This window comes from Mixophyes fleayi, chromosome 9 (genome assembly GCF_038048845.1).
Source record: "Mixophyes fleayi isolate aMixFle1 chromosome 9, aMixFle1.hap1, whole genome shotgun sequence".
NCBI lineage: Eukaryota > Metazoa > Chordata > Amphibia > Anura > Limnodynastidae > Mixophyes > Mixophyes fleayi.
Genome location: NC_134410.1, coordinates 92,640,778 through 92,653,567, shown reverse-complemented (window position 1 = coordinate 92,653,567; position 12,790 = coordinate 92,640,778). Strand labels below are relative to the sequence as shown.

Genomic DNA, 12,790 nt, shown 5'->3' with positions numbered 1-12,790 from the left:
CGCGGTTCCGCAAGTCTGGAGATAAAAGCTGTCTAAAAATTTAAAATAGTTATGGGTGAGGATAAAATTAATTAACTCACATATAAAATCTTTGTGATCTTGGGATAAATCAGGGTCAGGATTCAAAAACTCCCTGCATGCGTTAATGCCTTTACTATGCTCAATTGCTGTATAAAGAGATTGCACATCTATGGTGAGCCATGTATATTCTGGACACCATTTAAAATTTTCAAAAAGATTAAGTACGCTGGTCGTGTCCTTCAAATAGGACTCTAGTTTTGTTACATATTTACTCAGAAAAACGTTCACATACTCTGAGGAGTGAGATGTTAAAGAGTCTATACCAGCGACTATAGATCTACCTGGAGGTTTGTCAAGTGATTTATGCATCTTTGGGAGATAGTAGAATATAGGAATGATAGGGATCAGAACTAGGAGGTAATGGTACTCTTCTTTAGTTAAAACATATTTCCGTAAACCTTTTAAAAGGGTGTCCCTCAAAGTGGATATAAAATCAGCCGTTGGATCCTTTTGTAATTTTATGTATGATGTTTCATCATTTAGAAGTCTCTCAGCTTCCTCAATGTAGGCTTGTCTATCAAGCAGCACAAGTAGGCTTCAAGCCCGATTTAGAAGCATCCTCATAGAAGCATTGTTAGGTTTCGTAGTGGGGGCAAAGGAAAGGCCTTTACTAAGTAGTGAGAATTCTGATGTGCTCAATTGATGTTTAGACAGATTAAAGATCCCAATTGTTTTCAACGTTCTATTGTCGATGTGTATTTTCTCCTTATCTTTCTAAATGCCCCCTCGTTTTCCCCTTCTTCCGTGTGCCTGCGTTTCAGTGGCGTGGCTATTCTTATATTCTCATCTACGTGTTTCCTGTTTCCCCCCTTTCGTGTAGCATTCGGACTGGGGACAAAAAATCATCACTGTTGCTTACATCCACCCTGTCTAATGTGGCAAATCTGTTTCTGAGAGGCAAGTGCTCAACGGGGCGATTATGCTGGGGACTAGATCTAGATCTTTTCTGTCCATGTTGGACTGTTTGCCAATTCGTATCTGTTTTGGGGCACTGTCAGGATAGGGGGTATTTTTGTGATTGTGTTGTGGAACATGTCTTTTCCATTTAGTTAGTTCCACCAAACCTTCTATGTTAGCTTGACAATCTGGCAGACATAAGCAGGACATGGAGATCCAAGGAGGGCTGCATTGGGCCCAAGAGCCCAAAGAGGCAACTACCTACTGGGGCTTTTGACCACAATTGCATCCCATTATAATCCCTGAGAAACATATCTCAAACCTCCAAATCCACCCTTATCTCCTCAAAAAGGGAAATATGGCAGTGAGGTCTGTTAAAACCTGCAGTTGCCCATTCAAAAAAAATCCTACCAATAGGGATAATTCAACTGAAAAGACCCAAAATAGATTGCACCTTCTGCAATGTCAAACTGGGGTACCCCCTAGTCTCCAGGATAATAGATTGCAGTTTATCGACCACATCGGTTCGCAGCCAACAGAGCTATAGCACCGTGTCAAACTTGATGTCCAATTAAGACAGACGAGTAGTGGGAATCATTGTCTTAAAACAGGCAACGGGAACCCCCAGAGAACAAAACAGCGCAATAACAGAAAACAAGGTGTCTGAACATGTAGAGGACTGAGCTGTCCCCACCACCAGAAAATCATGCAAGTAATACTCCTTCCCCAATACAACGCAGCAGAGCAGAAAGAACCCGAAGCATTTGAAAAACAAGCAGGAAATGGCGCTTCCATGGGGAATTACTTTTCAACATAGAAACAATAGGACAACTTAAAACCAATGAACCAGAACAACTTAGGGTGCAGAGGAAGGAGACAAAAAGCGGATTAGTGCTCCAGGCAAAATGCTTTTCATAAGCTAGGGGACTTTTCATGCTTTTCCCTGACAGCGTGGGAAAGCTTATAAATGGATACCTCATCTTTCAATATTTCATTCTGGTACATGTTCAATCCATATAGGAACTAAGTTTACATCATGTACATGATTTCATATTTTGCCAAGCCAAATCCAATGGAATATTTTGGATTCTCCAAGAAAGAAATTGAGAAGATTGTTTTACAACTACCTGTGGAATAGGCTTTTTTATATGGCTAAATACAGGGTCTAGGAAGTAATTTATTTGGAGACCTACAGAACCTTGAAATGTTTTGGTCTTTATTATGGACTCAAGCTTAAGGATTAAAAGTTTACAAGACTGGCTATTATTATTATTAAAACAATGGGGTTTAAAAGAGGTGTGTGTTTTATTTAAATTGTAATTTGTGGTACTATATGTCTCAGAGGGCCATGGGTGTCAGGGCATGTTGGTACTTCTGGTTCTACAAGCACCAGCATGCCCAAACTGTAGTTCCACAAGCTAAAATCATGTTTAATTCATTTTTTCCTTTATTTTTTTTTACATTTTATTACACACCAAGCTGGCCAGGAGTGTGGGAAGAGCCCTGGTGCTTTCAGCATGGGGCTGGGTATCCCTAAGGGGGGCTACATATTTTTCTTGCAGACACCCAACTCCCTAGGGAATCCAGACCTGTGCTGCACAGCCTGAGGTTGTGTGTCATTATAGTAGGGGAACTCCAGGCTCTGGGTTCCCCTGCTATAGTGCCACCAGCCCTGACTCACTTGCCTAGTGCTAGTTATTACAAAATCAGAGTGACCATGCACCCCACCCCATTTTGTGACAACCAGCACTGGGCTGGCAGCACAAGTGTTAATATTAATATCGTGGGAGTGGGGAACCACATGCATTTTTTTTTAAAAAAAATGAACACATTATAGAGCATGCTGTTCCAGCGACTGTTATGCTGGCTGAAATTAGACTAGTCCTGTAGCTGGTGCAAGAGATGCCGCAGAAAAACAGGTTATTTTGATGGGTGCATAGCTTAATTCGGATTTGACTGTGTGCGCTCAAGACTGGCACAGCCCTACTGTGCAATGACTATGGCAAAACGCCCCTTTCCCGAGCAGGTCCCTCCCTGAACACATACACTGTAGTAAGTGTCCTTTGCATGCCCTGGCACACGAAACAGGGCTGCATATACGGCTGTATCATCTGGTTCTGGGTATGCGCAGAGTGATTTTACGAACCATACGCTCAATATTGACAGATACGTGCCTTGATGAATCAGGATCACTGTCTCTGTTAGCTTGATTTTACAATGGAATGGCTTGACTGAATTAACTATTTGGCTGGATACACTTAACAAAGGGTGACAATATTACATCAGAGAATGACACTTTATACTGGTGTGAAACATTAAGTCATTTGACACATTGCATTTGCAGCACAATCTAAGTCTGTGATACCTTTTGAGACAATAACATTTATATTAATTCATATTAACACATTGTTCAATGCTATTTCAGCCAGTATAGTACTTGGAGACATACTGCACACAATCTGGAAGTTCTAACCTAATTGCCTTCTAGATTACCTGTTGACCTACTGTTTATAACTAGCTTGGGCTGCCAGCTTGCTATATTAACAGTCACTCAGACATTGTTCTGATTACTAACAGTCCAGTTCTATGCCACACCTCATATCAATGGACATTTGGGACAAATAGTAATTAACTTAGCTAACTCAAATACCTTAGCTAACACAATTTTCCATCCTGTCATGCAATATGGCTTCTGATGTCCTGCTATTTTCACACCATATAGCAGCAGTCTTTATATTTCTAATACATACAATATTACTGGTAATAGCAAGGGCAAAATGTTCTTGATTACAAGAAATAACCACTGATGCTCTGGTGTATACACTTAGACTGGGCCAAGAATTAAAAAATACAGCAAACTGTGAGTGTTTTGGGTTCATTTCCTATTTGTGTATTTAGAAAACATTTTTACATATTTTTCTTTGCCTGTATATCTTAATCAAGGCTAACATAAGCATAAGAAATCCAGAGTGACAATTAGAGAAATGCATATTCACAGTCACTGAAATTACTTTTCTTTTTTTATATAATCTATTTTTATTGAAGTGAAACAGCATATACATATGTATGCAACAGTATTAACACATAAATATGGTACTTCAAGCATTCCGTTGCACAACAATAATTGCAGATTCACCCAAAGAGGTGTATAACTGCTTAATCCTTCTTATAAAAGATAATAAAAGAAAGTAAGTAAGGGGAATAGGGGATAGAGAGATAGAAGGGGAAAGCTGGGAGGGAAGGCATGGGGGAGGGGGAGTTGGGCCTCATACATTTCACTGAGCAAACAACACTTTGTCTTTAAACTCGATCCATTCCGACCACAGCACGTAGAATGCTCTATTTCTATCCTCTGCCGAATAAATTACTTCATCCATTGCCATATAAAAGTCTATTCGTGTAAACCATTCTTTTATAGTGGGGGCTAACGGTGATCTCCAGTGGAACCCAGGGAACATCTTTGCCAAGAGACTGGGGCACCGGTAACACCGAGTTAATATTTTATAGTGTGTTTTTACAATGTTAACTCTACCTTTCAGGGAAAAGTCCTTCTGAAGCCAGTCCCTTAAGTTGGAACGTATAGTTGCAGTAATGGATAGAAATTACTTTTCTAAGATACATTATATCTAAAAATGGTATTGACATGGAGATATAGAATCGTGAAGCAGTTTTAGACTGAGCAGGAATTGAGCAGTCAATTTAAATATTCCTAGGATTTGCACTTTACTTCAAAAACAATTAATTTAAAAAGTTTCCTAATATAATTTGTCATATTACAAATGCTAGTATGTGGTCTCCAGAACAACTCAGACCTTTAAAAGGTAAAATTGACATGTTGACAATGTTCTGTACTTTTTGTATTATTTCTGTTCATTTACATATTGCTGTTACACTGGTGAATTCTATTATCTGTACATGTTGTCATTTCATTTGCATTTATGTAAATACAATGAAACTAACAATGTATGTAAAAGTAATTAGGATAACAAAGAAAAAAACAGAAAAATTGATTTCTAACTAGCAAAACCTTTGCATGGATAAGAAAATATATTGAATATCTGCCTTGAAAGAAAGGGAATTTTCAGCTATAGTTATTACAATACATTATTTGCGCGGTTAAAATTAATCCAAGTGCCATTTATGGGGACAGGATAGATATCTTTATCCACATTATGGGGGGAATTCAATTGGCCGCGTTACTGGTAAAAGTAACGCGGCCTGCGCATAATTACCATTATTACGGTAGTTTCAACGCCGGCTTTTTGCTCGCAGCTTCCTGAGCTGTGAACAGAAAGTCGGGTTTAAATTACCGTATTAACAGTAATAGCTTTAACGCCACGCTAAATTGGGGGGGAATTGAATTCCCCCTTATGATGATCAAATGGAAGTTGTTTTGTTGGGGTTATGTTTTGTCTCTGGATCAACACTGCTAGTACATACAAGAATAGGTTGAAATTTGTGGGCTTTTATCTTTTTTCAACCTTACTATGTAGCTATGTAATTTCCATATTGTTCTTGCAATTGGTGGTCAAATGGTACTTAAAGTGAGGAGACACTATCTAGAAGAAACCGCTTACATTATACTTGTCTACATAGAGAATAATCATCTTGAATCCATGGAAACTGTTAAGAGATTGAGCCCATTTCAGGCTAGATCATCCTTGTTTTTCCTCTAGGTTCAATTTTGTTCTCTTATAGACCAGACTTCAAGAATAATAATGCTGATGCCTTATATACAGATTTTATACAAGTACTAGAGGTATTGTTCATCAAAGCCAGATTACAGATTTTAGCCATCCTTGTCACACATATTTAAAATAAATGTCTTCTTGGTATATCTCCTACACTTCTGTTTGTGTCATGGCATATATAGTCTTATGTGACATACAGAATTATACGCATGCAGGTCATCACAGTTTCCATAAAACTGTCCACATATGTGGTTGCCTATTCCCATATGGACAGTGGTTTTTACATAATTTATGCCACAACTAATATGCTGATAACTCCTACTTGGTTATTACATTACATTTATTTATATGCTGAACTATGGACTCACATTTTTAATAATTTTTTGCCTGACATCACTTCATCTCTTGGCTATTCTGTAACTTATGTACACAAGATGACCATGTTTTATCACAGGATATTATGTCATTTTATATCCTTGGATTGTGTGCCATTTTGCCAATTTACAGTCATGGCCTAAAGTTTTTAGAATGACACAAGTATTGATTTTAACAAAGCTTGCTGCTTCAGTGTTTTTAGACCTTTTTGTCAGATGTTGTTATGGTATACTGAAGTAAAATTACAAGCACTTCATAAGTGTCAAAGGCTTTTATTGACATTTACATTAAGTTTATGCAAAAAGTCAATATATGCAGTGTTTACCCTACATTTTAAAGACCTCTGCAATTCGCCCTGGCATGCTGTAAATCAACTTCTGGGCCACATACTGACTGAAGGCCGCCCATTCTTGAATAAACAATGCTTGGAGTGTGTCAGAATTTGTGGGTTTTTGTTTGTCCACCCACTTATTGAGGATTGACCACAAGTTCTCAATGGGATTGAGGTCTGGGGAGTTCCCTGGCCATGGACCCAAAATTTCAATGTTTTCATCCCTGAGCCACTTAGTTATCACATTTACCATATGGCAAGGTGCTCCATCATGCTGAAAACGGCATTGTTCGTCACCAAACTGTTCTTGGATGGTTGGTAAAAGTTGCTCTTAGAGGATATTTTGGTATATTCTTTATTCATAGCTGTGTTCTTATGCAAAATTGTGAGTAAGCCCACTCCCTTTGCTGAGAAGCAACCCCACACATGAATGGTCTCAGGATGCTTTATTGTTGGCATGACACAGGACTGAAGGTAGCGCTCACCTTTCCTTCTCCAGAAAGCGTTTTTCCAGATGCCCCAAACAATCTGAAAGGGGATTCATCAGAGAAAATGACTTTACCCCTGTCCTTAGCAGTCCAATCACTGTACCCTTTGCAGAATATCAGTCTGTCCGCTATGATTTTCCTGGAGAGAAGTGGCATCTTTGCTGGCCTTTTTGACACCAGACCATCCTCCAAAAGTCTTCACTTCACTGTGCTTGCAGATACGCTCACACCTGTCTACTGCCATTCCTGAGCAAGTCCTGCACTGGTGGTGCCCCAATCCTGCAGCTGACTCAACTTTAGGAGATAGTCCTGGTGCTTGCTGGACGTTCTTGGGTGCCCTGAAGCCTTCTTCACAGCTATTGAACCTCTGTCCTTGCAAATCTTGATGATCCAATAAATGGTTGAACTAGGTGCAATCTTACTAGCAGCAAAATCCTTGCTTATGAAGCCCTTTTTGCGCAAAGCATTGATGAATGCACGTATTTCCTTGCAGATAACCATGGTTAACAGAGAAAAAACAATGATTTCAATCATCACCCATCTTTGAAAGCTTCCAGTCTGTTATTCTAACTCAATCAGCATGACAGAGTGATCTCTAGCCTTGTCCTCATCAACACTCTCACCTGTGTTAACGAGAGAATCACTGACCTGATGTCAACTGGTTCTTTTGTGGCAGGGCTGAAATGCAGTGTATATGTTGTTTTTGGGATAAAGTTCATTGTCATGGCAAAGAGGGACTTTGACATTAATTGCAATTCATCTGATCACTCTTCATGACATTCTGGAGTATATGCAAATTTTTATTATTAAATCTGAGGCAGCAGACTTTGTGTCATTCTCAAAACTTTTGGCCATGACTGTATGTGTCAACTTTGCATCAGAAAAAAAACTGGTTAAGGAGAGAGAATTCCAGCCTTGGATCAGTTTCTCTGGTGCTATGGTATGACCTGCCTGGGTAGACTTTCTTCCCTGGACAGAATTTCGCCAACAGTCATTCATCGTACTCTTTTACTAATTATAAACTAAGAACAGAACAAAAAACTTTACAATATATTGTCCATATGGTTATAGTTACATTTTTTCTTAAAGATACCTATGGCCTATTTACTAATGCATGGTATTAGGGCTGGTCTTCTATCACTGCTTATCGCAGTGATAGAAATATCACCTATCAGAATGGTTTATCATTAAAATGTTTCTCAGGCAGCTAAGCAATACTCAGTTGCCTCAGTGAAACTGGCCAGGAGTAGTAGCTTATCTTACCACCACGGTAGGCCAGTTTCAGAGGATATGTGCATGAGCCATCTACCCACTTTGGGCTTTCAGTTCCACTAATAAAATAAATAAATAAAATAAATATAGTAACATAAAAGATAAAAATATTTTTAACAACATATTTTAAAATTTATTGCGTAATGAAAAAAATACTTTATTTAAATAATAAAGCATTTTATAATTAATTTCTATTTGACCAGAAGAACAGAAGACATTTTGAAGCATGGACTTTGTGGAATTACAATTTATTTTCTGACATTTTCAAGCATGGACTTTGTGGAATTACAATTTATTTTGGGTCATCTTCATGGACCTTATTTGGAATTTAAAAATATTTGGACATTGGCTACCAGACCATTTGGATTGCAAGCTGCTGGGAACAGAGGATAACTCACATTGGTGAGTATTTGGGGCTTTCCTATTTTTAATAAAATAATATGGTAATAAAGAGGGTTTTGTTTGTCATCTTTGGGGGTTTATTATTTTTAATAAAGCAATGTGGTTACAATGAAGGAGTGGTGGTTTATTTAACTATTTTATGTGGAACTACAGGTTGAAGCAAAGCATGGGTGTCAGGGTATATTGGCCCAACATGCCCTGACTGCCATGGATATGCTGGTGCTTGTAGTTCTACAATTACCAGCATGCCTATACTGTTATTAGCAGCTCAGGCTGGCTGAGACATATAGTTCCACAAATAAAAATGCTGTTTTGTTTATTTATTTATTTTCATTTTTGTTGCTATTATTACTCTACACCCACCGCCCCAGGGTGTAGGAAGAGTCATAGTGCTTTCAGCACTGGGCTGGGTGTTCCTAGAAGGGGGATGAACGTTTTTTTGTGGACCGCACTCCCTAGAAAATCCAGCAGAGTACAACCTGGGGTTGGCTGTCATTATTGCAGGGAGACCCCCTGCTGCTTGTCCCCCTGCAATAGTGCCAACTACCCTGGCTGGTTTGCCTAGTGCTGGTTGTGTGAATATTGGGGGGACCCCAAGTAATTGTTTTCCCAATTTTCACAAAACCAGCAGTAGGCTGACAGGACTAGGTTTCATAATCTTTAGATGGGGTTTTCCCACGCATTTTTTTTAATAATATAATGTTAGGGAGTCTAAAATCACCAGAGTTATGCATGTAAAACTTGCAACTAATCAGAAATAAGTATAGCTTTGTAAATGTCGGTTTTGAGCTACACATGGACAAGTTTGAAATCGCTGTTCATCTGTCGTGATTTGTGTCGATTTTGAAGATCAGACTAAAAACTACAACTTAATACACATGACTACTTGGGGACTCAAATCATAGGTTATCTCCTTCAATTTGCGGCGATTTTAAATCACTGAAAAGTTCGTACCTTGATACATCTACCACCAGATTTTGACTTTTCTGTTTTGAACCATTGTCTACTAATTTTTCCTGAATTTTAAAACTTCTCAGGCTACCTATTATTTGTATCAATTATGATGACTGTGTCCCTAATTGGCTACCTCTATTTTCTGGTCCATTGGGACTTTGGCTTGAATGACTACCATGTTATCTTCTGACTTCTGTCCTCTTTTTTTGATTACTAGTTTTACCTTCTACTTGTTTCTCTTTCATATGTTAGTGGTTGGCAGATGATAATACATAATACAGTCAATAATACTGATCTTGTTGGATTAATTATTTATTACTCTACAATCCATCTGAAAATATAAGTTTGCCCATTGTTTACTTTTTTACTTCTCTTGGATTCTACTGGATTTGTTCAAGTTTAAGTTTAGGCGTGTGGCATATCATTTACAGTTCAGTACTTATACAGGCTGGCTTTTAAACTTATAGGACTTGATTCATTAAGGAAAGGCAAAAAAATGAGTAAGTTTTCTCCTGGACAAAACCATGTTACAATGCTATGCATATTAGTTTATTATTTTGCACATAAGATAAATACTGGCTGATTTGTCATGTAGCAAACAAACACTTGAAATTTTAAGTTGATCTAGGACATGTCCATAAATCTGTCTCCACATTAAATTTACCTCCCCCCTCAAAAACAACATGATTTTGCCAAGGTTCAAAGTTACTTATTTTTATTGCTTTACTTTCCTTAATGACTTTGGCCCATAAACAAGAATAATGATCTCTCTAGTAAAATCACAGTGAAAATAATGCACTTACAAGAATAGCAGGGACATCTCTAAATATTGGCTCTTAGGTAGACAAAATGGATGTAGGAATGTCTTATTTTATGATGCATGAATAACCACAATCAGACTGTAGGTGTAATTTTTCTAAATCCAATTTAGAAAATGAAAGCAAATATTTAATTGGTTGCTAAGGAGTAAATATTTTTTTTCTTGCTGATCAACAGTTTTAAAAAATGTCCTTGATTGTTTACTAGTCAAGAGGTAAACAAGAACTCCTCCCCACTCACACATAAGGGGGTATTCAATTGTTAGTGAGAACCGCTAAAATCCCGCGCTCGAAAAATATTACCGTTAATACGGTAATATTGCGCGTAAATACTGTTAATACGGTAATTTACTCGCTGGAGCTCAGGAAGCTGCGAGCTGAAATCCAGCGAGATATTACCGTATTAACGGTAATATTTTCCGAGCGCTGGATTTTAGCGGTTCTGGCTAACAATTAAATACCCCCCATAATGTTATAAGCAAATTCTGTGAAGGCGAGATAAGATTTTATACATATTTGGTACTGTTACAAAATGCCTTTCAATTCATAATAAACTTGTAGTTTATGCTTATACTTCACAGTGAAAGTTAATATACTTAACCCTCTACCTAATACAGCCTTCCATATTTGTTTTTGTTTTTAAAAAAAGGGATATTTAAAAATAAAATAATCTGTCCTACAGTAGGTAAAATATGTCTTATCTTCAAGATGACCTTTTATGAAAAAGTTTATATGCCTCATAGACATTTCATCTGCATGTTAATGCTTCTTACCAGTTGTAAATACAACTTTCTTAGTAACCAGTCTGGTTTCAATGATAGAGAATTGGGGCAACTCCAAAGCAGGCACTCCTGTCACAGCCGCCTCTTCCCCTCCCTGCCAGAAGAACTCTATGTCATCTGTTGTATACCCATCTGCAAAATAAAAGAAAGAGATGTTAGATGTTTAATTAGATATATTTCTATTCTTCTAAAACATGGTGCAATAATGTTTTTATTTTGTAATCATAGTGCTCACTTCCACCACCGCAAAAATAATATACTATAATATATATATATATATATATATATATATATATATATATATATATATATATATTTACATATATATGTTGTCGCAGTAGAACAATTGCATGAAGTCATTCTAAATTAATAAATATTGATTGTAATAGTTTTCCTCCGTGCGATTGCGATTAGTATTCCACATTATATCAGGGTAACTACTCAATCACACATGAAAACAGAGCAGATACAATTACTATCCTGGTGGAATCGGGGCAGTTGAGCAGCAAAAGCATGTTATTTAATTGACCATTGAAGACAGAAATACAAACAGTGGTTGATTATTTTTATTTAGAAAGTGCATTAACAGAAACATACATCAAAAATGCTAATTTTCAGGTTTTTAACATTGAAAAAAGTGCAGGTTGCTGAAAACTTAGGAAAAATAAATTAAAAAATAAAACTCGAATCTATGTATAAATATATATAAATACACTGTCTAGTGTATATATCTATATTGATCCTAATATATAAACATTGACTGTGCACTTTATTAGGTATACCTGAACACCTGCTAGTTAATGCCATGATCTAATTAGCCAATCATGTGTCAGAAACTTAATGCTTGAAAGCATGCATATATCAAGGATGGCTGGGCTGTGGGGCAGTGGGGCATCTGCTCCCTGGGGCGGTCCCATAGTGGGCTAGCTTGGGCTGAGTCACTGGACCAGCAGCATTTGTTTTCCTTTACAATGTTCCTAATAGGCTGCTGAGTTGAGCCTTGCACCCCTAGGCTAAAATTTGCCAGACCTTCGCTGGCGGACATAGTCAAAAATTACAATTGCAGTTCAGATCAAACACTAGAATGGAGAAGAAATGTGATCCAAGTGACTTTTACTGTGGAATGATTGTTGGTGCCAATTCAGTACTCCAGAAAATGCTGGTCTTTTGGGATTTTTGCACACAACAGTCTCTAGATTTTACAGAGAATGGTGATCAAAACCAGAGTGGCAGTTCTGTGGGTGGACTGCCCTGGTAATTAGAGACGTCAGAAGAGAATGCTCAGCTTGGTTCAAGCTGACAGGAAGGCGACAGTAACTCAATTAACCATGCGTGGAATGCAGAAGTGCATCTCTGAATGCACAGCATATCCAAGCTTGAAGTAGATGTGCTACTGCAGCAGAACACCACATAGCACCCTTGTGACCACCACACAACACATAGCACCCTTCTGACCTCATCACAGTACATAGCACCCTTGTGACTACCTTACAACACATAGCACCCTTTTCACTGCCACACAATACAGAGGGCAATCTTGTGACCACCACACAATACAGAGGGCAACCTTATGACCACCACACAATACAGAGGGCAACCTTGTTCCCATCACACAATACAGAGGGCAGCCTTGATACCTCCACCCAATACAGATAGCAAAATATTATTTTTATTGATACAAACAAACTGTGCAATTAAT

The 12,790-nt window shown here is 37.9% G+C and overlaps 1 protein-coding gene across 1 annotated transcript in view; it reads right to left on the bottom strand.

Moving 5' to 3' along the window:
• The window catches only part of LOC142100834 (gamma-aminobutyric acid receptor subunit beta-4-like), a 586,661-nt gene that overhangs the window by 47,843 nt on the left and 526,028 nt on the right, over positions 1–12,790 (bottom strand). The window contains exon 6 of the mRNA XM_075184680.1: positions 11,083–11,223. Within this exon, the coding sequence (XP_075040781.1) occupies positions 11,083–11,223 (141 nt within the window). The remainder of the gene's footprint in view (positions 1–11,082; positions 11,224–12,790) is intronic.